Below are 21,800 nucleotides of genomic sequence, written 5' to 3'. Positions count from 1 at the left end.
TCGGCAGCTTGGCAGACACTCGGGGAGGGCATAGGGATTCAGAGGGGCCGTGAAGTCCCTCGGTGATTGGTAGCTGCTAGATGTCTAGCCAGACACTCTGTTATTGACTGGTTGCATTGTTTGCGTCCAGGTCAGATAACGCACAGCCTGGTGTGGTCACAAATTATGCGACCATACCAGGCAAGTGGTTAATTTTGTGTGGGAGGAACTTTGACTTCAGGTGGTAAATTTACTAAGCAGTAGCTTTTGCATGTCACTGCTTCTCTACAGGTTTCACCCCGAAATGTAAAACGGACTTCATTAGGATATATTGCTCAGTGTCTGTCTTACAGCCAGATGACCTGTACCTTATCAGATGCATACTGGAAATAACAGTATGACAGATTGTTCTCTAGAGCATTGCCATATAATTCTCTAAATGTGTTTATGGTGAAACCTCTCTTTTTAAGTGATACGGCGCCTCTTAATTATACTCCAGTATTGTAGAACTCAGCAGAAAACTCTAAGACAACCTAAATAATTGATAGCAGCAGCAATACAGCAGACAAGGAAGGATGGAAAACATATGGCAGAATGACAAGGCTACATAATATTCCGTTAACTGTGTGGTGTGTTGCATATATTTTGCTTACTGCTTTTATCTCTATATGTTAAGTTCATATGTTGGGAAGAAATAAAATGTTTCTGCTCTCTACCAGCGTACTTCTATATATTTATTGTTTTCTCTTAAACTGTGCCTAGTTTATAGAGGGTGATAAGGGGATGTGATTTGATGTATGAGCGGAATACCAACAAGAACACTTTCTTGTATCATACTGTCTGGTCACTCAGGAAAATTCCCCTTTGTGACTGCAAACGACTTATTTCCATAAATCTTCGCACAGGACAGTTCTTATAAGACCAGTGACACTGCATAAAATCTTTATTGGTTCTAGGGAGTATAAGTGAGTTAGATACTGGTTTCCTGCTTTGTTCTATAAATGACGTCAACATGCTTCCTGTTACAATTCTTCTACTTGCTGTGTCTAAGGGAACAAGAGAATGCCGTGTGTGTCTTGATGTCTGTATTTTGATTGACCTTTTTGTAGATCTATTACAAAGCGGTTGCAATTAAAACTGTGCCTAAATGTTGTAGTGTGTATGTGTATATATACAGTGTGTATATATGTATATATATATATATATATATATATATATATATGTGTTTTAAAGTTTCCATTATGGAATTGATGAGCAACAGCAGCTGAGATGAGGTTCATATGAAATATAAATATTCACAAAGGGTTAGCAGGGCTCTACCAAAGAAAGAGTTCTCACACTGAATGATCAGCCACACAATCATCATTACCACAGGCATATCCGCCTTTTTGGTGTTCTGTTTCTAAGGGAACAGTTAGCTTCCGCCTTATTTTTTTTGTCTTACAATTTCTGTTTTAATGTGTACTGTGCTTGTAAGAAAGTAAATCTGAGGTATAAAAACTGCAGGAGGTAAGGTAAATATATCAAATGCAGTTTCCCAGGTGACTGATAAAAAGGAAATGTGGACTTTTATAGTTTTATCGTGCCTCCTCTCAAATAATATCTGTGCTCCCTTTGTAATAATAATATACTGTATGTGCCCCCTTAGAAATAATGTCTAGGAATATGTAATATTGCCCCCTTATTTCCGATACCTATTTTCTCTAACGTCCTAGTGGATGCTGGGGACCCCGTAAGGACCATGGGGAATAGACGGGCTCCGCAGGAGACTGGGCACTCTAATAAAGATTTAGTACTACTGGTGTGCACTGGCTCCTCCCTCTATGCCCCTCCTCCAGACCTCAGTTGGAATCTGTGCCCGGACAGAGCTGGGTGCATTTTAGTGAGCTCTCCTGAGCTTGCTAATAAGAAAGTATTTTAGTTAGGTTTTTTTATTTTCAGAGAGTTTCTGCTGGCAACAGACTCTCTGCTACGTGGGACTGAGGGGAGAGAAGCAAACCTACTAACTGCAGCTAGGTTGCGCTTCTTAGGCTACTGGACACCATTAGCTCCAGAGGGATCGAACACAGGAACCTAACCTTGGTCGTCCGTTCCCGGAGCCGCGCCGCCATCCCCCTCGCAGAGCAAGAAGACAAAAGCCGGCGGGTTGAAGCAAGAAGACGTCAAAATCGGCGGCAGAAGACTCCTGTCTTCATATGAGGTAGCGCACAACACTGCAGCTGTGCGCCATTGCGCCCACACTAACCCACACACTCCGGTCACTGTAGGGTGCAGGGCTCAGGGGGGTGGCGCCCTGGGCAGCAATTAAGTACCTCCTGGCAAAAGCAGCATATATACAGTTGGACACTGTTATATGCATGAGCCCCCGCCATTAATTTCACACAAAATCGCGGGACAGAAGCCTGCCGCTGAGGGGGCGGGGCCTTCTTCCTCAGCACTCACCAGCGCCATTTTCTCTCCACAGCTCCGCTGAGAGGAAGCTCCCCAGGCTCTCCCCTGCAGACACACGGTAGAAAGGGTAAAAAGAGAGGGGGGGCACATAAATTTAGCGCATTAATCATATATACAGCAGCTACTGGGTAAACACTAAGTTACTGTGTGATTCCTGGGTCATATAGCGCTGGGGTGTGTGCTGGCATACTCTCTCTCTGTCTCTCCAAAAGGCCTTGTTGGGGTCCTGTCCTCATATAGAGCATCCCCTGTGTGTGTGGTGTGTCGGTACGCGTGTGTCGACATGTTTGACGAAGAGGGCTATGTGGAGGCAGTGCAAGTGCAGATGAATGACGTGTCTCCGCCGACGGCGCCGACACCTGATTGGATGGATATGTGGAAGGTGTTAAATGATAATGTAAACTCCTTGCATAAAAGGTTGGATAAAGCTGATGCCTTGGGACAGTCGGGGTCTCAGCCCATGCCTGATCCTACAGCGCAAAGGCCGTCAGGGTCTCAGAAGCGCCCACTATCCAAAATTGTTGACACAGATATCGACACGGATTCTCACTCCAGTGTCGATAAGGATGATGCAAAATTGCAGCCTAAAATGGCTAAAGCCATCCGCTACATGATTATAGCAATGAAGGATGTTTTGCACATATCAGAGGTAAACCCTGTCCCTGACGAGAGGGTTTATATATATATATATATATGGGGAGAAAAAGCAAGAGGTGACTTTTCCCCCTTCACATGAGTTAAATGAATTATGCGAAAAAGCGTGGGATTCCCCCGATAGGAAAGTGCTGATTTCCAAAAGGTTACTTATGGCGTACCCTTTCCCGCCAACGGACAGGATGCGCTGGGAATCCTCCCCTAGGGTAGATAAAGCTCTGACACGCTTATCTAAGAAGGTGGCCCTGCCGTCACAGGATACGGCCGCCCTAAAGGATCCTGCAGATAGGAAGCAGGAAAGTATCCTGAAGTCTGTTTATACACATTCAGGTACTCTACTGAGGCCGGCAATTGCGTCGGCCTGGATGTGTAGTGCTGTAGCAGCATGGACAGATAATCTGTCTGAGGAAATGGATACCTTAGACAAGGATACCATTTTACTGACACCTGGGGCATATAAAAGACGCTGTCCTATATATGAGGGATGCCCAGAGGGACATTTGCCTACTGGGCTCTAGAATAAATGCAATGTCAATTTCTGCCAGAAGGGTCCTGTGGACTTGGCAATGGACAGGTGATGCCGACTCCAAAAAGCACATGGAGGTTTTACCTTACAAGGGTGAGGAATTGTTTGGGGACGGCCTCTCGGACCTAGTTTCCACAGCTACGGCTGGGAAGTAAAAATTTTTGCCATATATTCCCTCACAGCCTAAGAAAGCACCGTATTACCAAATGCAGTCCTTTCGATCACAAAGAAGCAAGAAGGTCAGAGGTGCGTCCTTTCTTGCCAGAGGCAGGGGTAGAGGAAAGAAGCTGCACCATACAGCTAGTTCCCAGGAACAGAAGTCCTCCCCGGCTTCCACTAAATCCACCGCATGACGCTGGGGCTCCACAGGAGCCAGGAGCGGTGGGTGCGCGTCTCCGAAATTTCAGCCACCAGTGGGTTCGCTCACAGGTGGATCCCTGGGCTATACAGATTGTGTCTCAGGGATACAAGCGGGAATTCGAAGTGATGCCCCCTCACCGTTACCTCAAATCGGCCCTGCCAGCTTCCCCCATGGAACGGGAAGTAGTGTTAGCGGCAAGAAGTCTTCACGCAGATTACAAATCGATGGGAACTGCCACAGGTAGACATGATGGCGTCCCGTCTCAACAAAAAGCTACAAAGGTATTGCGCCAGGTCAAGAGACCCTCAGGCGATAGCTGTGGACGCACTGGTAACACCGTGGGTGTTCCAGTCGGTCTATGTGTTTCCTCCTCTTCCTCTCATACCCAAGGTGCTGAGAATCGTAAGAAAAAGAGGAGTGAGAACAATACTCATTGTTCCGGATTGGCCAAGAAGGACTTGGTACCCAGAACTGCAAGAAATGCTCACAGAGGACCCATGGCCTCTGCCTCTCAGACATGACCTGTTGCAACAGGGGCCCTGTCTGTTCCTAGACTTACCGCGGCTGCGTTTGACGGCATGGCGGTTGAACGCAGGATCCTAGCGGAAAAAGGCATTCCGGAGGAAGTTATTCCTATGCTGATAAAGGCTAGGAAGGACGTGACAGCAAGACACTATCACCGTATATGGCGAAAATATGTTGCCTGGTGTGAGGCCAGGAAGGCCCCTACAGAGGAATTCCAGCTGGGCCGGTTCCTGCACTTCCTACAGTCTGGAGTGACTATGGGCCTGAAGTTGGGGTCCATAAAGGTCCAGATTTCGGCCCTATGCATTTTCTTTCAAAAGGAACTGGCTTCTCTTCCTGAAGTTCAGACGTTTGTTAAGGGAGGGCTGCATATTCAGCCCCCTTTTGTGCCACCAGTGGCACCTTGGGATCTCAACGTGGTGTTGGATTTCCTGAAATCCCACTGGTTTGAGCCACTTAAGACCGTGGAGCTAAAGTATCTCACGTGGAAGGTGGTCATGCTATTGGCCTTAGCTTCGGCTAGGCGTGTGTCAGAATTGGCGGCTTTGTCATGTAAAAGCCCCTATCTGGTTTTCCATATGGACAGGGCAGAATTACGGACTCGTCCGCAATTTCTGCCGAAGGTGGTGTTATCTTTTCATTTGAACTAACCTATTGTGGTGCCTGCGGCTACTCGTGACTTGGAGGATTCCGAGTTGCTTGATGTAGTCAGGGCTTTGAAGATCTATGTAGCCAGGACGGCTGGAGTCAGGAAGACTGACTCGCTGTTTATCCTGTATGCATCCAACAAGCTGGGTGCTCCTGCTTCAAAGCAAACCATTGCTCGCTGGATCTGTAGCACGATTCAGCAGGCTCATTCTGCGGCTGGTTTGCCGCATCCAAAATCAGTGAAAGCCCATTCCACAAGGAAAGTGGGCTCTTCTTGGGCGGCTGCCCGAGGGGTCTCGGCATTACAGCTTTGCCGAGCAGCTACTTGGTCGGGTACAAACACATTTGCTAAGTTCTACAAGTTTGATACCCTGGCTGAGGAGGACCTTGTGTTTTCCCATTCGGTGCTGCAGAGTCATCCGCACTCTCCCGCCCGTTTGGGAGCTTTGGTATAATCCCCATGGTCCTTACGGAGTCCCCAGCATCCACTAGGACGTTAGAGAAAATAAGATTTTACTCACCGGTAAATCTATTTCTCGTAGTCCGTAGTGGATGCTGGGCGCCCGTCTTAAGTGCGGACTTTCTGCAATACGTGTACATAGTTACTGCTTAATAAAGGGTTATGTTATGTGGGCATCCATTGTTGATGCTCTGTTGTGGTTCATACTGTTGACTGGATAAGTGTATCACGAGTTGTACGGTGTGGCTGGTATGAGTCTTACCCTGGATTCCAAAATCCTTTCCTTGTAATGTCAGCTCTTTCGGGCACAGTTTCCTTAACCGAGGTCTGGAGGTAGGACATAGAGGGAGGAGCCAGTGCACACCAGTAGTACTAAATCTTTCTTAGAGTGCCCAGTCTCCTGCGGAGCCAGTCTATTCCCCATGGTCCTTACGGAGTCCCCAGCATCCACTACGGACTACGAGAAATAGATTTACCGGTGAGTAAAATCTTATTATTCCCGAATACATTAATTTATTGATCTTGATCTGACGTTGTTCGGTAGGCTAAAAGCCAAAGAAAAAAAATCCAGTTCTAGCATAGCAGGCGCAGACCACTCCATAGTGCTACTGTATTACCGCCTGTCACAGTCTTGCTCTTACCAGCACAGGTTTGTTATGGGAGATTGAAATTAATGTAACAAAATTGATGACTTGATGCATTTAGTGCGATGTGTGAGGTGTCCTGTATTTCTGCTATAGGTGAATATCATCCCGATCATTGCTAAAGCAGACACTATTGCCAAAAACGAGCTGCACAAATTCAAAAGTAAGATTATGAGCGAGCTGGTCAGCAATGGAGTGCAGATCTACCAGTTTCCAACAGATGAAGAGACCGTTGCAGAGATCAATGCCACAATGAGTGTAAGTTTTACGGTCTTATATTTTACTGGGATTACTCCTAATTCTGTGTACTATACAGTCTGCTAACCTGTAATTTATCTGCAGAGAAAACTTGCACTTCTGGCCTCAGAAAAAACAATCATGTCCAGAGGTTGTAATGTTTTTCATTGTCTTTAACTGTATTAGAAATTTCCATTTATATATGAATGATACCACACGGTCTCTCTCTTTTAAAAAATATAAGCACACAAAGGACACAAATCACATAGATCGCACAGATGAAAACTAGTTTTATGCAAAAAGATTAGAAACAATACAAAATACATAACCTTGCACTGTGCTCCTATGGACTTGTGGCCTGTCTCAAATTGGAGGTGTTGCCAATAACCCACAGGTAAAACCACAAATGCACAAAAAATGGGTGATTAACATAATCACTAAAACTGTTATTGCTGATTTTTGAAAGCCCCCCTGCCTCCGCAGCCAGGTTGCATAAGCAGGCGCAGGGCAGCCATTTGTTGAGTTGCAGCGGCCTTGTGTCACGTCACATGGCCGCCACAAACCTGCCCCCATTTCTATTGAGCCCCCCGACTCTGATTCGACGCTCCTGCAATGCCGCATTGACGTCCCGTTCCACCCTGCGAACACCTCTGCCTGTCAATTAGGTGCAGGCATTTGCATAGTGAGATGCAATCGTATTTCCCGGTACGTGCACGCGCAGTGCTGGTCCTGCGCGTGCGTACCATGGTGGGACACGGGGAGATGCGATCGCATATCAGTAGTGACTGCTACTGAATAGGGTCCATAGAGTAGAGTCTAAGCTAGTGATTTTCAACCTTTTTTTACTTGTGGCACACCGAACAATATTTTAAAATTGCCAAGGAACACAAACAGTTTCCCATAGTAAAAAACAAAACACACACATTGGACTTCACAGTAAAACAAAAATCCACACATACATTGGCCTACACAGAAAAAACAATCACATTGCTCCCCACATAAATCATGTTGCTCCCCACATGAATTATTCACATTGTTCCCCCAATACATCCATAAATTCTTATTCTCCCCACATAAATCCTATTGATATCCTATTGTTCCCCACAGGAGAAATAAAATAACAAATAGTATTATCATCTGTCCTCCTCCTTGTCCCTCAGTGGCGGGGGTTGTTCATAGTGGAGTGCTGCGAATACTGAGCAGCGGGTGGTCGGGCAGATGTGGATGTGGGTGGGCAAGGAAAAGCTGTGTATGCAGGCGGGAACTGGAAGATGTGTATGCAGGCAGGTGGACTGGCTGGGTGGTGAGGCGTGGCGGCCCTGACCAATGATATCACACCACCGCGTCACCAAGGCATAGGTCGTGGCCGGAGCATGACTAATCCTCTAAGAAGAGCCCGGGCCAACAGATCACTCTGAAGGTGCAGGAAGCTGCTCTGGCTCCGTGGCACACCTTGCAACTGGTCGCGGCACACTAGTGTTCCACGGCACACTGGTTGAAAAAGCCTGGTCTAAGCGGTATATTAGCTAATAGTCACATATTCCAAATGTCAGAATTCATCCAACAATTAGAGGGGAGTGGATTTTCTGAAAAATTTGTTTGACCTAGGGATCATAGTAACAATGTTATTTTAAACCTTAGTAACCTATTTACTGATATGTTTTGTAGATCAGTGTTCTGTCCAATAAAAAGTTCTAATAATTTAACTGTAAATATCTCAGCTTCTTCTAAATGTAACATAATACCTTCATATACTTGCCTCTTCAATTATTAATTAACACCTGATCTTTTCCCTACTTTTCCTTTGATCTCTGATAATAAAAGAGGAAAACACATTGAAGGAATATGAGAAGTTGTACTTGCAACAGGACTGATTAATGATAAGCATGCAAATAATGCCGCCAGGTGTGCATGCAATAGAAATCTTACCCTTTCACCTTTAGATCACAAATTGTTCACTTACAGTATATCAACAAGCCATTGTTTTAGAAACTGATGTAAAAATCAAAATTTCTGTATGACTGAAATTTGGATTCTTCCTTTGGAATACTGGATGAATTTAATAGTTTTTGGAGTATCCAACTTTTGGTGATATGAAAATAAATAAATAAAAATAATTTTATATATATATATACTCACCTCCAGGTCTCCATATTTCTTTATATTAACTACAGTGGACTAGCCAGTGATCCCGTGAACATATATATATATATATATATATATATATATATATATATATATATATTGTAGTAACTTTTTAGTTTTATCATCTTATATGTCTGTTTTAATAGTCTGATTTTATATTGAATGTTTTTAAGTGTTACAAAATAGACCCCATTTTGTACACATTTATTCACTTTCTTACACCTTTTAATGTGTTGGTGTAAAGACATGTCACAGTAGCTCAGCATACACTACAACTACTTGGTAAATAAAGTCTTGCTGAACTGTAAGACACCGTGTAATATATTTTTATGCAATGTTCTATTTTAGGTACACCTTCCATTTGCAGTTGTTGGCAGTACAGAAGAAGTGAAAATTGGCAACAAAATGGCTAAAGCAAGGCAGTACCCATGGGGTATTGTTCAGGGTAGGTTTTCAGGCGAAGACTATTACATTTACTTGAAAACAGGAACATATTGCAGGGGATCAGTATGGGAAGCCAGTGGGTGGGATCCTCGCATTCGAAAGTGCATAAGCTGACCCCTAACCGTTCCTAACCACTGCCTAACCCTAACCTCCCCCTGAGTACCTAACCCTAACCTTCCCCCATTAGTGCCTAAACCTAATTTCCCCTCCCCGCTGCCTAAACCTAACCCTCGGAGGGGGGTGCCTAACGACCCCTTGGCCGCACTCTAAACCAAACCCTCCCGGGGCGCTGTCTTACCCTAACCCTCCCCCGCAGCCTAAACCAAACCACCTCCTCTTCCCGCTCCCCCCCCTCCCTCCCCCGTGGCATACCTTCTCAGTGGTGCGGTGTGAGGACGTTCAGCGTCCCGGCTCTCGGGATTCCGACATCGGGAGGTCTACCTATTCGGGATGCTGGGTTCGGCATTCCGAATAGTGTGTGTATTCCGGTGTCTGTAATCTGACTACCGGGATCCCAACAGGCGGGAACCTGACTGCATCCCTAGTGCCGTATAACCATTTATATGCTCCTAAATTGATCAGTGATTCAGTTACCCATGCAGCTGCCACAGCCATGATGGAGTAGTGGTTGCATGGGCTCAGTTTTAATATGTTTTTAGTACAGGTTGAGTATCCCCTATCCAAAATGCTTGGGACCAGAGGTATTTTGGTTATCGGATTTTTCCGTATTTTGGAATAATTGCATACCATAATGAGATATCATGGTGATGGGACCTAAATCTAAGCACAGAATGCATTTATGTTACATATACACCTTATATACACACAGCCTGAAGGTAGTTTTAGCTAATATTTTTTATAACTTTGTGCATTAAACAAAGTGTGTGTACATTTACACAATTCATTTATGTTTCATATACACCTTATACACACAGCCTGAAGGTCATTTAATACAATATTTTTAATAACTTTGTGTATTAAACAAAGTTTGTGTACATTGAGCCATCAAAACACAAAGGTTTCACTATCCCACTCTTACTCAAAAAAGTCCGTATTTCGGAATATTTGCATATGGGATACTCAACCTGTATGTTTCTTTTGTCCCTCAGTTGAGAATGAGAATCACTGTGACTTTGTGAAACTCCGAGAAATGTTGATACGAGTAAACATGGAGGACCTAAGAGAGCAGACGCATGCTCGTCACTATGAGCTGTACAGGCGCTGCAAGCTGGAAGAAATGGGCTTCAAAGACACCGACCCTGATAGCAAACCCTTCAGGTAAATCATGGTGTATGTTAAATGCAGTCTCACAAAGGAGTTGTATTTATGATGGTCTCAGAGAGGAGTTGAGCTTCTCATGAATCAGTTTCATGTTCTTACATCTAAACATCAGTCTGTTAGACTGTTCTTCCTACTGTCTCTTCTCCCTAACCTGAGCACCATGGGCATCCAAGCCTAAGTGGGGAGCTAAGACCCATTTGATGTCCTTGCGACATGGGAAGCATGGACCCTCAGCGCTACAGTCTGACAATGCATACCAGACACTTTGGTGTGAACTTGACACCGTAAATAACATTTCTCATACGTCCTAGATGATGCTGGGGACGACATCAAGACCATGGGGTATAGACGGGATCCGCAGGAGACATGGGCACTCTAAAGACTTTTCATTGGGCGTGAACTGGCTCCTCCCTCTATGCCCCTCCTCCAGACGTCCGTTTTATAAATGTGCCCAGGTCGACTGGATGCACTCTGAGGAGCTCTACTGAGTTTCTCTGAAAAGACTTATGTTAGGTTTTTTATTTTCAGGGAGATCTGCTGGCATCAGACTCCCTGCTTCGTGGGACTGAGGGGGCAGAAGCAGAACCAACTTCCTCAGAGTTTCATGGCTCTGTTTCTGGCTGACAGGACACCATTAGCTCCTGAAGGGAACTGAACGCTAGCCGTGTCTAGATGCTCACTCCCACAGCACGCCGTCACCCCCCTCACAGAGCCAGAAGTCAGAAGACAGGTGAGTATGAGAAGAATGATCTTCAATCAAGTAAGTGATGGCTGAGGTGCGGCGCGGCTGGCGGGAGCACAGCGCGCCATTGCTGCCCACACACACAGGCAGTGCAGGGCGCTGGGGGGGGCACCCTGGGCAGCAAGAAAAATACCTCAAACTGGCTAAAAGGGGGCATAAGATGCCGCTGGCACAGCAATACCCCCGCCAGTATAAATATTGTCATGTAGTCTGAGGGGAGGAGCTTCTTCCTCAGGCAGCCAGCACACTACTCAGCACCATTTTCTCTCTCTACTCAGGCTGCAGAGAACACGCTGGTCCTCTCCTCCACTTCTGACAAGTACAGGGTGCTATAAAGGGGGGGCACAAAGCGATTGTGGTGCATTTGATCGTGTATATTACTATTTAAAAGCGCTTTTGGGCTGTGGACATACTGTGTTCACAGGCAATAATGGCGCTGGGTTTGTAAACTGGCTGCTCCTATCCTGTGTCCCTCTGACAGATTTTACTGTGGGTCTGTCCCCAAAATAAGTCCCAGTGTGTCTGTGAGTGTGGTGTACACGTGTGAGGCATGTCTGAGGCATGGAGTTCCTCCCCGTAGGAAGCCATTTTAGGGACACAGTTGTAATGTGGTGGCGCTACCGGCACACCAAGAGCCTGCATGGGTGAAAGAGCTACGTAACAGTATGCATCTGATTAACCGTAGATTAGATAAATCTGAGTCTAAGGCTGCATGCTGGAGAAAATCTGTGGAAGATGTGATTTTTCAGGATGCTGTTATTCCTTATGCGGGCGGTCCCTCTGGTTCACATAAGAGACCATTTGCAAATGTTGTAAACACTGATACCGACACGGATTCTGATTCTTGTGTCGACAATAGTGAATCCAGAGAGATAGATCATAAATTGTCAAAAAGTATACAATATATGATTGTGGCTATAAGGGACGTGTTGGAGGTTACAGAAAGCACTCCTGTACCTCAGGAGAAAGCTTATTTCTCTGACGTCCTAGTGGATGCTGGGAACTCCGTAAGGACCATGGGGAATAGCGGCTCCGCAGGAGACTGGGCACAAAAGTAAAAGCTTTAGGACTACCTGGTGTGCACTGGCTCCTCCCCCTATGACCCTCCTCCAAGCCTCAGTTAGATTTTTGTGCCCGGCCGAGAAAGAGCCAGAAGCAAGAAAAGGTCCGGAAAAATCGGCGGCAGAAGACATCAGTCTTCAACAAGGTAGCGCCCAGCACTGCAGCTGTGCGCCATTGTTACTCAGGCACACTTCACAATCCGGTCACTGAGGGTGCAGGGCGCTAGGGGGGGGCGCCCTGAGCAGCAATGTAAAACACCTTGGCTGGCATAAATACACCACATATAACCCCCAGGGCTATATGGATGTATTTTAACCCCTGCCAGAACTCACCAAAAAAGCGGGAGAAAAGGCCGCCGAGAAGGGGGCGGAGCCTATCTCCTCAGCACACGGGCGCCATTTTCCATCACAGCTCCGCTGGAAAGACGTCTCCCTGACTCTCCCCTGCAGTCCTGCACTACAGAAAAGGGTAAAGAAGAGAGGGGGGCACTAATTTGGCGCAGTAGTTTATACTAACAGCAGCTATAAAGGGAAAAGCACATTTTATAGTGGTATTCCTGTATATATATAGCGCTCTGGTGTGTGCTGGCATACTCTCCCTCTGTCTCCCCAAAGGGCTAGTGGGGTCCTGTCCTCTATCAGAGCATTCCCTGTGTGTGTGCGGTGTGTCGGTACGATTGTGTCGACATGTATGAGGAGGAAAATGAGATGGAGGCGGAGCAATTGCCTATTATACAGTTGTCACCCCCTAGGGAGTCGACACCTGAGTGGATGAGCTTATGGAAGGAATTGCGTGACAGTGTCAGCTCTTTACGACAGACAGTTGACGACATGAGACAGCCGGCTACTCAGCTTGTGCCTGTCCAGGGGTCTCAAACGCCATCAGGGGCTTTAAAACGGCCGTTACCTCAAATGGCAGACACAGACACGGATACTGACTCCAGTGTCGATGATGAGGAGACAAACGTGACTTCCACTAGGGCCACACGTTACATGATTGAAGCAATGAAAAATGTATTGCATATCTCTGATAATACAAGTACCACTAAAAAGGGTATTATGTTTGGTGAGAAAAAAACTGCCTGTAGTTTTTCCTGTGTCCGAGGAATTAAATGAAGTGTGTGATGAGGCGTGGGTTTCCCCCGATAAAAAACTGATAATTCCTAAAAGGTTATTGGCATCGTACCCTTTCCCGCCAGAGGATAGGGCACGTTGGGAAACACCCCCTAGGGTGGATAAAGCGCTCACACGTTTGTCTAAACAGGTAGCACTACCCTCTCCTGATACGGCCGCCCTAAAGGAACCTGCCAATAGAAAGCTGGAGAATATCCTAAAATGTTGACTGAAAATATTGATACCCTAGATAGGGACAGTATATTACTGACTATAGAGCATTTGAAGGATGCATTTCTATATATGCGTGATGCACAGAGGGATATTTGCCGACTGGCATCAAGAGTTAGCGCGCTGTCCATTTCTGCAAGAAGAGGTTTATGGACGCGGCAGTGGTCAGGTGACGCGGATTCTAAAAGGCACATGGAAGTATTGCCTTATAAGGGGGAGGAGTTATTTGGGGTAGGTCTATCAGACCTGGTAGCCACGGCAACTGCTGGAAAATCCACATTTCTCTATCGTCCTAGTGGATGCTGGGGTTCCTGAAAGGACCATGGGGAATAGCGGCTCCGCAGGAGACAGGGCACAAAAAGTAAAGCTTTTCCGATCAGGTGGTGTGCACTGGCTCCTCCCCCTATGACCCTCCTCCAGACTCCAGTTAGATTTTTGTGCCCGGCCGAGAAGGGTGCAATCTAGGTGGCTCTCCTAAAGAGCTGCTTAGAGAAAGTTTAGCTAGGTTTTTTATGTTACAGTGATTCCTGCTGGCAACAGGATCACTGCAGCGAGGGACTGAGGGGAGAAGGAGTCAACTCACCTGCGTGCAGGATGGATTGGCTTCTTGGCTACTGGACATCAAGCTCCAGAGGGACGATCACAGGTACAGCCTGGATGGTCACCGGAGCCGCGCCGCCGGCCCCCTTGCAGATGCTGAAGACAGAAGAGGTCCAGAATCGGCGGCTGAAGACTCCTGCAGTCTTCTAAAGGTAGCGCACAGCACTGCAGCTGTGCGCCATTTTCCTCTCAGCACACTTCACACGGCAGTCACTGAGGGTGCAGGGCGCTGGGAGGGGGGCGCCCTGGGAGGCAAATGAGTACCTATAAAGGCTAAAAATACCTCACATATAGCCCTAGAGGCTATATGGAGATATTTAACCCCTGCCTGATTTCTCAAAATAGCGGGAGACGAGCCCGCCGGAAAAGGGGCGGGGCCTATCTCCTCAGCACACGGCGCCATTTCCTCTCACAGCTCCGCTGGTCAGGACGGCTCCCAGGTCTCTCCCCTGCACTGCACTACAGAAACAGGGTAAAACAGAGAGGGGGGGCAAATTTATGGCGATATTTTTATATAACAAAGCAGCTATAGGGGAGCACTTATTATAAGGCTATCCCTGATATATATATAGCGCTTTTGGTGTGTGCTGGCAAACTCTCCCTCTGTCTCCCCAAAGGGCTAGTGGGTCCTGTCTTCATTAGGAGCATTCCCTGTGTGTCTGCTGTGTGTCGGTACGTGTGTGTCGACATGTATGAGGACGATATTGGTGTGGAGGCGGAGCAATTGCCAAATATGGGGATGTCACCTCCTAGGGGGTCGACACCAGAATGGATGCCTTTATTTATGGAACTACGGGATAGTGTCAACACGCTAAAGCAGTCGTTTGACGACATGAGACGGCCGGACAATCAATTAGTGCCTGTCCAGGCGACTCAAACACCGTCAGGGGCTGTGAAACGCCCTTTGCCTCAGTCGGTCGACACAGACCCAGACACAGGCGATGACTCCAGTGGTGACGGTGACGAATCAACCGTATTTTCCAGTAGGGCCACACGTTATATGATTTTGGCAATGAAGGAGGCGTTACATTTAGCTGATACTACAGGTACCACTAAACAGGGTATTATGTGGGGTATGAAAAAACTACCTATAGTTTTTCCTGAATCAGAAGAACTAAATGACGTGTGTAATGAAGCGTGGGTTGCCCCTGATAAAAAGCTGATAATTTCAAAGAAATTATTGGCATTATACCCTTTCCCGCCAGAGGTTAGGGAGCGCTGGGAAACACCTCCTAGGGTGGACAAGGCGCTAACACGCTTATCTAAACAAGTGGCGTTACCCTCTCCTGAGACGGCCGCACTTAAAGATCCATCAGATAGGAGGATGGAAAATATCCAAAAAAGTATATACACACATGCAGGTGTTATACTACGACCAGCTGTAGCAACTGCCTGGATGGGCAGTGCGGGGGTAGTTTGGTCAGAATCCCTGATTGAAAATATTGATACCCTGGACAGGGACAATATTTTACTGTCGTTAGAACAAATAAAGGATGCATTTCTTTATATGCGTGATGCACAGAGGGATATATGCACACTGGCATCACGGGTAAGTGCTATGTCCATTTCGGCCAGAAGAGCTTTATGGACGCGACAGTGGACAGGCGATGCGGATTCAAAACGGCATATGGAAGTTTTGCCGTATAAGGGGGAGGAGTTATTTGGAGTCGGTCTATCAGATTTGGTGGCCACGGCTACAGCCGGGAAATCCACCTTTCTACCTCAAGTCACTCCCCAACAGAAAAAGGCACCGACTTTTCAACCGCAGCCCTTTCGTTCCTTTAAAAATAAGAGAGCAAAGGGCTATTCATATTTGCCACGAGGCAAAGGTCGAGGGAAGAGACAGCAACACGCAGCTCCTTCCCAGGATCAGAAGCCCTCCCCGGCTTCTACAAAAGCCTCAGCATGACGCTGGGGCTTCTCAAGCGGACTCGGGGACGGTGGGCGGTCGTCTCAAAAATTACAGCGCGCAGTGGGCTCACTCGCAAGTAGATCCCTGGATCCTGCAGATAATATCTCAGGGATACAGGTTGGAATTAGAGACAGATCCACCTCGCCGTTTCCTGAGGTCTGCTTTACCAACGTCCCCCTCCGAAAGGGAGACGGTGTTGGAAGCCATTCACAAGCTGTACTCTCAGCAGGTGATAGTCAAGGTACCTCTTCTGCAACAAGGGAAGGGGTATTATTCCACTCTTTTTGTGGTACCGAAGCCGGATGGCTCGGTAAGGCCTATTCTAAATCTGAAGTCCTTGAACCTGTACATAAAGAAGTTCAAGTTCAAAATGGAGTCACTCAGAGCAGTGATAGCGAACCTGGAAGAGGGGGACTTTATGGTATCCTTGGACATCAAGGATGCGTATCTCCACGTTCCAATTTACCCCTCACACCAGGGGTACCTCAGGTTCGTTGTACAAAACTGTCACTATCAGTTTCAGACGCTGCCGTTCGGATTGTCCACGGCACCTCGGATCTTTACAAAGGTAATGGCCGAGATGATGATTCTTCTTCGAAGAAAAGGCGTATTAATTATCCCATACTTGGACGATCTCCTAATAAGGGCGAGGTCCAGAGAACAGCTAGAGATGGGATTAGCACTGTCTCAAGAAGTGCTAAAACAGCACGGGTGGATTCTGAATATTCCAAAATCCCAGTTAATGCCGACAACTCGTCTGCTGTTCCTAGGGATGATTCTGGACACGGTTCAGAAAAAGGTTTTTCTCCCGGAGGAAAAAGCCAAGGAGTTATCCGAGCTTGTCAGGAACCTCCTAAAACCAGGAAAGGTGTCTGTACATCAATGCACAAGAGTCCTGGGAAAAATGGTGGCTTCTTACGAAGCGATTCCATTCGGCAGATTCCACGCAAGAATTTTCCAAAGGGATCTGTTGGACAAATGGTCAGGGTCGCATCTTCAGATGCACCTACGGATAACCCTGTCTCCAAGGACAAGGGTGTCTCTTCTGTGGTGGTTGCAGAGTCCTCATCTATTGGAGGGCCGCAGATTCGGCATACAGGATTGGATCCTGGTGACCACGGACGCCAGCCTGAGAGGCTGGGGAGCAGTCACACAAGGAAGAAACTTCCAGGGAGTATGGACGAGCCTGGAAACGTCTCTTCACATAAACATTCTGGAACTAAGAGCAATATACAATGCTCTAAACCAGGCAGAACCTCTGCTTCAGGGAAAACCGGTATTGATCCAGTCGGACAACATCACGGCAGTCGCCCATGTGAACAGACAGGGCGGCACAAGAAGCAGGAGGGCAATGGCAGAAGCTGCAAGGATTCTTCGCTGGGCAGAGAATCATGTGATAGCACTGTCAGCAGTGTTCATCCCGGGAGTGGACAACTGGGAAGCAGACTTCCTCAGCAGACACGATCTTCACCCGGGAGAGTGGGGACTTCATCCAGAAGTCTTCCACTTGCTGGTAACCCGTTGGGAAAGACCAATGGTGGACATGATGGCGTCTCGCCTCAACAAAAAACTGGACAGGTATTGCGCCAGGTCAAGAGATCCGCAGGCAATAGCTGTGGACGCGCTGGTAACGCCTTGGGTGTACCAGTCGGTGTATGTGTTTCCTCCTCTGCCTCTCATACCAAAAGTATTGAGAATTATACGGCAAAGAGGCGTAAGAACGATACTAGTGGTTCCGGATTGGCCAAGGAGGACTTGGTACCCGGAACTTCAAGAGATGATCACGGAAGATCCGTGGCCTCTACCTCTAAGGAGGGACTTGCTTCAGCAGGGTCCCTGTCTGTTTCAAGACTTACCGCGGCTGCGTTTGACGGCATGGCGGTTGAACGCCGGATCCTAAAGGAAAGAGGCATGCCGGAAGAAGTCATTCCTACTTTGATTAAAGCAAGGAAGGAAGTAACCGTGCAACATTATCACCGAATTTGGCGAAAATATGTTGCGTGGTGCGAAGATCGGAGTGCTCCGACGGAGGAATTTCAACTGGGTCGATTCCTACATTTCCTGCAATCAGGATTGTCAATGGGTCTCAAATTGGGATCTATTAAGGTTCAAATTTCGGCCCTGTCGATTTTCTTTCAAAAAGAATTGGCTTCAGTCCCTGAAGTCCAGACCTTTGTTAAGGGAGTGCTGCATATACAGCCTCCTGTGGTGCCTCCAGTGGCACCGTGGGATCTAAATGTGGTTTTGGACTTCCTAAAATCTCATTGGTTTGAACCACTAAAAAAGGTGGATTTGAAATATCTCACATGGAAAGTGACCATGCTTCTAGCCCTGGCTTCTGCCAGGAGAGTGTCAGAATTGGCAGCTTTATCTTACAAAAGCCCATATCTGATTTTCCATTCGGACAGGGCAGAACTGCGGACTCGTCCGCATTTTCTCCCTAAGGTGGTGTCAGCATTTCATCTGAACCAGCCTATTGTAGTGCCTGCGGCTACAAGTGACTTGGAGGACTCCAAGTTACTGGACGTTGTCAGAGCATTAAAAATATATATTGCAAGGACAGCTGGAGTCAGAAAATCTGACTCGTTGTTTATATTGTATGCACCCAACAAGATGGGTGCTCCTGCGTCTAAGCAGACGATTGCTCGTTGGATCTGTAGCACAATCCAACTTGCACATTCTGTGGCAGGCTTGCCACAGCCTAAATCTGTAAAGGCCCACTCCACAAGGAAGGTGGGCTCATCTTGGGCGGCTGCCCGAGGGGTCTCGGCATTACAACTTTGCCGAGCAGCTACGTGGTCAGGGGAGAACACGTTTGTAAAATTTTACAAATTTGATACTCTGGCTAAGGAGGACCTGGAGTTCTCTCATTCGGTGCTGCAGAGTCATCCGCACTCTCCCGCCCGTTTGGGAGCTTTGGTATAATCCCCATGGTCCTTTCAGGAACCCCAGCATCCACTAGGACGATAGAGAAAATAAGATTTTACTTACCGATAAATCTATTTCTCGGAGTCCGTAGTGGATGCTGGGCGCCCATCCCAAGTGCGGATTATCTGCATAAATTGTACATAGTTATTGTTAACTAATTCGGGTTATTGTTGAAGGAAGCCATCTTTCAGAGGCTCCGCTGTTATCATACTGTTAACTGGGTTTAGTTCACAAGTTGTACGGTGTGATTGGTGTGGCTGGTATGAGTCTTACCCGGGATTCAAAATCCTCCCTTATTGTGTACGCTCGTCCGGGCACAGTACCTAACTGGAGTCTGGAGGAGGGTCATAGGGGGAGGAGCCAGTGCACACCACCTGATCGGAAAAGCTTTACTTTTTGTGCCCTGTCTCCTGCGGAGCCGCTATTCCCCATGGTCCTTTCAGGAACCCCAGCATCCACTACGGACTCCGAGAAATAGATTTATCGGTAAGTAAAATCTTATTTTTTACCCCAGGTAGCTTCTCAACCTAAGAAGACGCCGTATTATCAGGCGCAGTCCTTTCGGCCCCATAAGGGCAAGCGGGCAAAAGGCACCTCATTTCTGCCCCGTGGCAGAGGGAGAGGAAAAAGGCTGCAACAAACAGCCAGTTCCCAGGAACAAAAGCCCTCTCCCGCCTCCGCAAAGTCCTCAGCATGACGCTGGGGCTTTACAAGCGGACTCAGGCACGGTGGGGGCCCGTCTCAAGAAATTCAGTGCGCAGTGGGCCCACTCGCAAGTGGACCCCTGGATCCTTCAGGTGGTATCTCAGGGGTACAAATTGGAATTCGAGACGTCTCCCCCTCGCCGTTTTCTAAAGTCTGCTTTACCAACATCTCCCTCAGACAGGGAGGCAGTATTGGAAGCCATTCACAAGCTGTATTCCCAGCAGGTGATAATCAAGGTACCCCTCCTACAACAGGGAAAGGGGTACTATTCCACACTATTTGTGGTACCGAAGCCGGACGGCTCGGTGAGACCAATTTTAAACCTGAAATCCTTGAACACTTACATACAAAGGTTCAAATTCAAGATGGAGTCACTCAGAGCAGTGATTGCAAACCTGGAAGAAGGGGACTATATGGTGTCTCTGGACATCAAAGATGCTTACCTACATGTCCCAATTTACCCTTCTCACCAAGGGTACCTCAGGTTTGTGGTACAGAACTGTCACTATCAGTTTCAGATGCTGCCGTTTGGATTGTCCACGGCACCCCGGGTCTTTACCAAGGTAATGGCCGAATGATGACACTCCTTCGAAAAAAGGGAGTTTTAGTTATCCCTTACTTGGACGATCTCCTGATAAGGGCAAGATCCAGGGAACAGTTGGAAGTCGGAGTAGCACTATCTCAGATAGTGCTGCGCCAGCACGGTTGGATTCTCAATATTCCAAAATCGCAGCTAATCCCGACGACACGACTTCTATTCCTAGGGATGATCCTGGACACAGTCCAGAAAAAGGTGTTTCTCCCGGAGGAGAAAGCCAGGGAGTTATCCGAACTAGTCAGAAATCTCCTAAAACCAGGCCAAGTCTCAGTACATCAATGCACAAGGGTCCTGGGAAAGATGGTGGCTTCTTACGAAGCAATCCCATTCGGCAGATTCCACGCAAGAACCTTCCAGTGGGATCTGCTAGACAAATGGTCCGGGTCGCATCTTCAGATGCATCAGCGGATAATCTTGTCACCAAGGACAAGGGTGTCTCTCCTGTGGTGGTTGCAGAGTGCTCATCTTCTAGAGGGCCGCAGATTCGGCATTCAGGACTGGGTCCTGGTGACCACGGATGCCAGCCTGAGAGGCTGGGGAGCAGTCACACAGGGAAGAAATTTCCAGGGCTTGTGGTCAAGCCTGGAGACATCACTTCACATAAATATCCTGGAGCTAAGGGCCATCTACAAAGCTCTAAGCCTAGCAAGACCTCTGCTTCAAGGTCAGCCGGTGCTGATCCAGTCGGACAACATCACGGCAGTCGCCCACGTAAACAGACAGGGCGGCACAAGAAGCAGGAGGGCAATGACAGAAGTTGCAAGGATTCTTCGCTGGGCAGAAAATCATGTGATAGCACTGTCAGCAGTGTTCATTCCGGGAGTGGACAACTGGGAAGCAGACTTCCTCAGCAGACACGACCTCCACCCGGGGGAGTGGGGACTTCACCCAGAAGTCTTCCACATGATTGTGAACCGTTGGGAAAAACCAAAGGTGGACATGATGGCGTCCCGCCTCAACAAAAAACTAGACAGGTATTGCGCCAGGTCAAGGGACCCTCAGGCAATAGCTGTGGACGCTCTGGTAACACCGTGGGTGTACCAGTCAGTGTATGTGTTCCCTCCTCTGCCTCTCATACCCAAGGTACTGAGAGTCATAAGAAGGAGAGGAGTAAGGACTATACTCGTGGCTCCGGATTGGCCAAGAAGGACTTGGTACCCGGAACTTCAAGAGATGCTCACAGAGGACCCGTGGCCTCTACCTCTAAGAAAGGACCTGCTTCAGCAGGGACCCTGTCTGTTCCAAGACTTACCGCGGCTGCGTTTGACGGCATGGCGGTTGAACGCCGGATCCTGAAGGAAAAAGGCATTCCGGATGAAGTCATCCCTACCCTGATCAAAGCCAGGAAGGATGTAACCATACAACATTATCACCGTATTTGGCGTAAATATGTTGCGTGGTGCGAGGCCAGGAAGGCCCCTACAGAGGAATTTCAACTGGGTCGTTTCCTGCATTTCCTGCAAACAGGACTGTCTATGGGCCTAAAATTAGGGTCCATTAAGGTTCAAATTTCGGCCCTGTCGATTTTCTTCCAGAAAGAACTGGCTTAAGTTCC

General features: G+C 47.5%; 1 protein-coding gene across 6 annotated transcripts in view; it reads left to right on the top strand.

Annotated features, from left to right (window-relative positions):
• The window catches only part of SEPTIN11 (septin 11), a 226,176-nt gene that overhangs the window by 149,665 nt on the left and 54,711 nt on the right, over positions 1 to 21,800 (top strand). For all 6 annotated transcript variants that reach the window (XM_063919644.1, XM_063919639.1, XM_063919650.1 and 3 more), the window contains exons 5-7: positions 6,345 to 6,506; positions 8,979 to 9,075; positions 10,184 to 10,352. In XM_063919644.1, the coding sequence (XP_063775714.1) occupies positions 6,345 to 6,506; positions 8,979 to 9,075; positions 10,184 to 10,352 (428 nt within the window). The remainder of the gene's footprint in view (positions 1 to 6,344; positions 6,507 to 8,978; positions 9,076 to 10,183; positions 10,353 to 21,800) is intronic.

This window comes from Pseudophryne corroboree, chromosome 1 (genome assembly GCF_028390025.1).
Source record: "Pseudophryne corroboree isolate aPseCor3 chromosome 1, aPseCor3.hap2, whole genome shotgun sequence".
In the NCBI taxonomy this organism is placed as follows: Eukaryota; Metazoa; Chordata; class Amphibia; order Anura; family Myobatrachidae; genus Pseudophryne; species Pseudophryne corroboree.
This window is presented reverse-complemented; position numbering and strand designations above follow the sequence as displayed.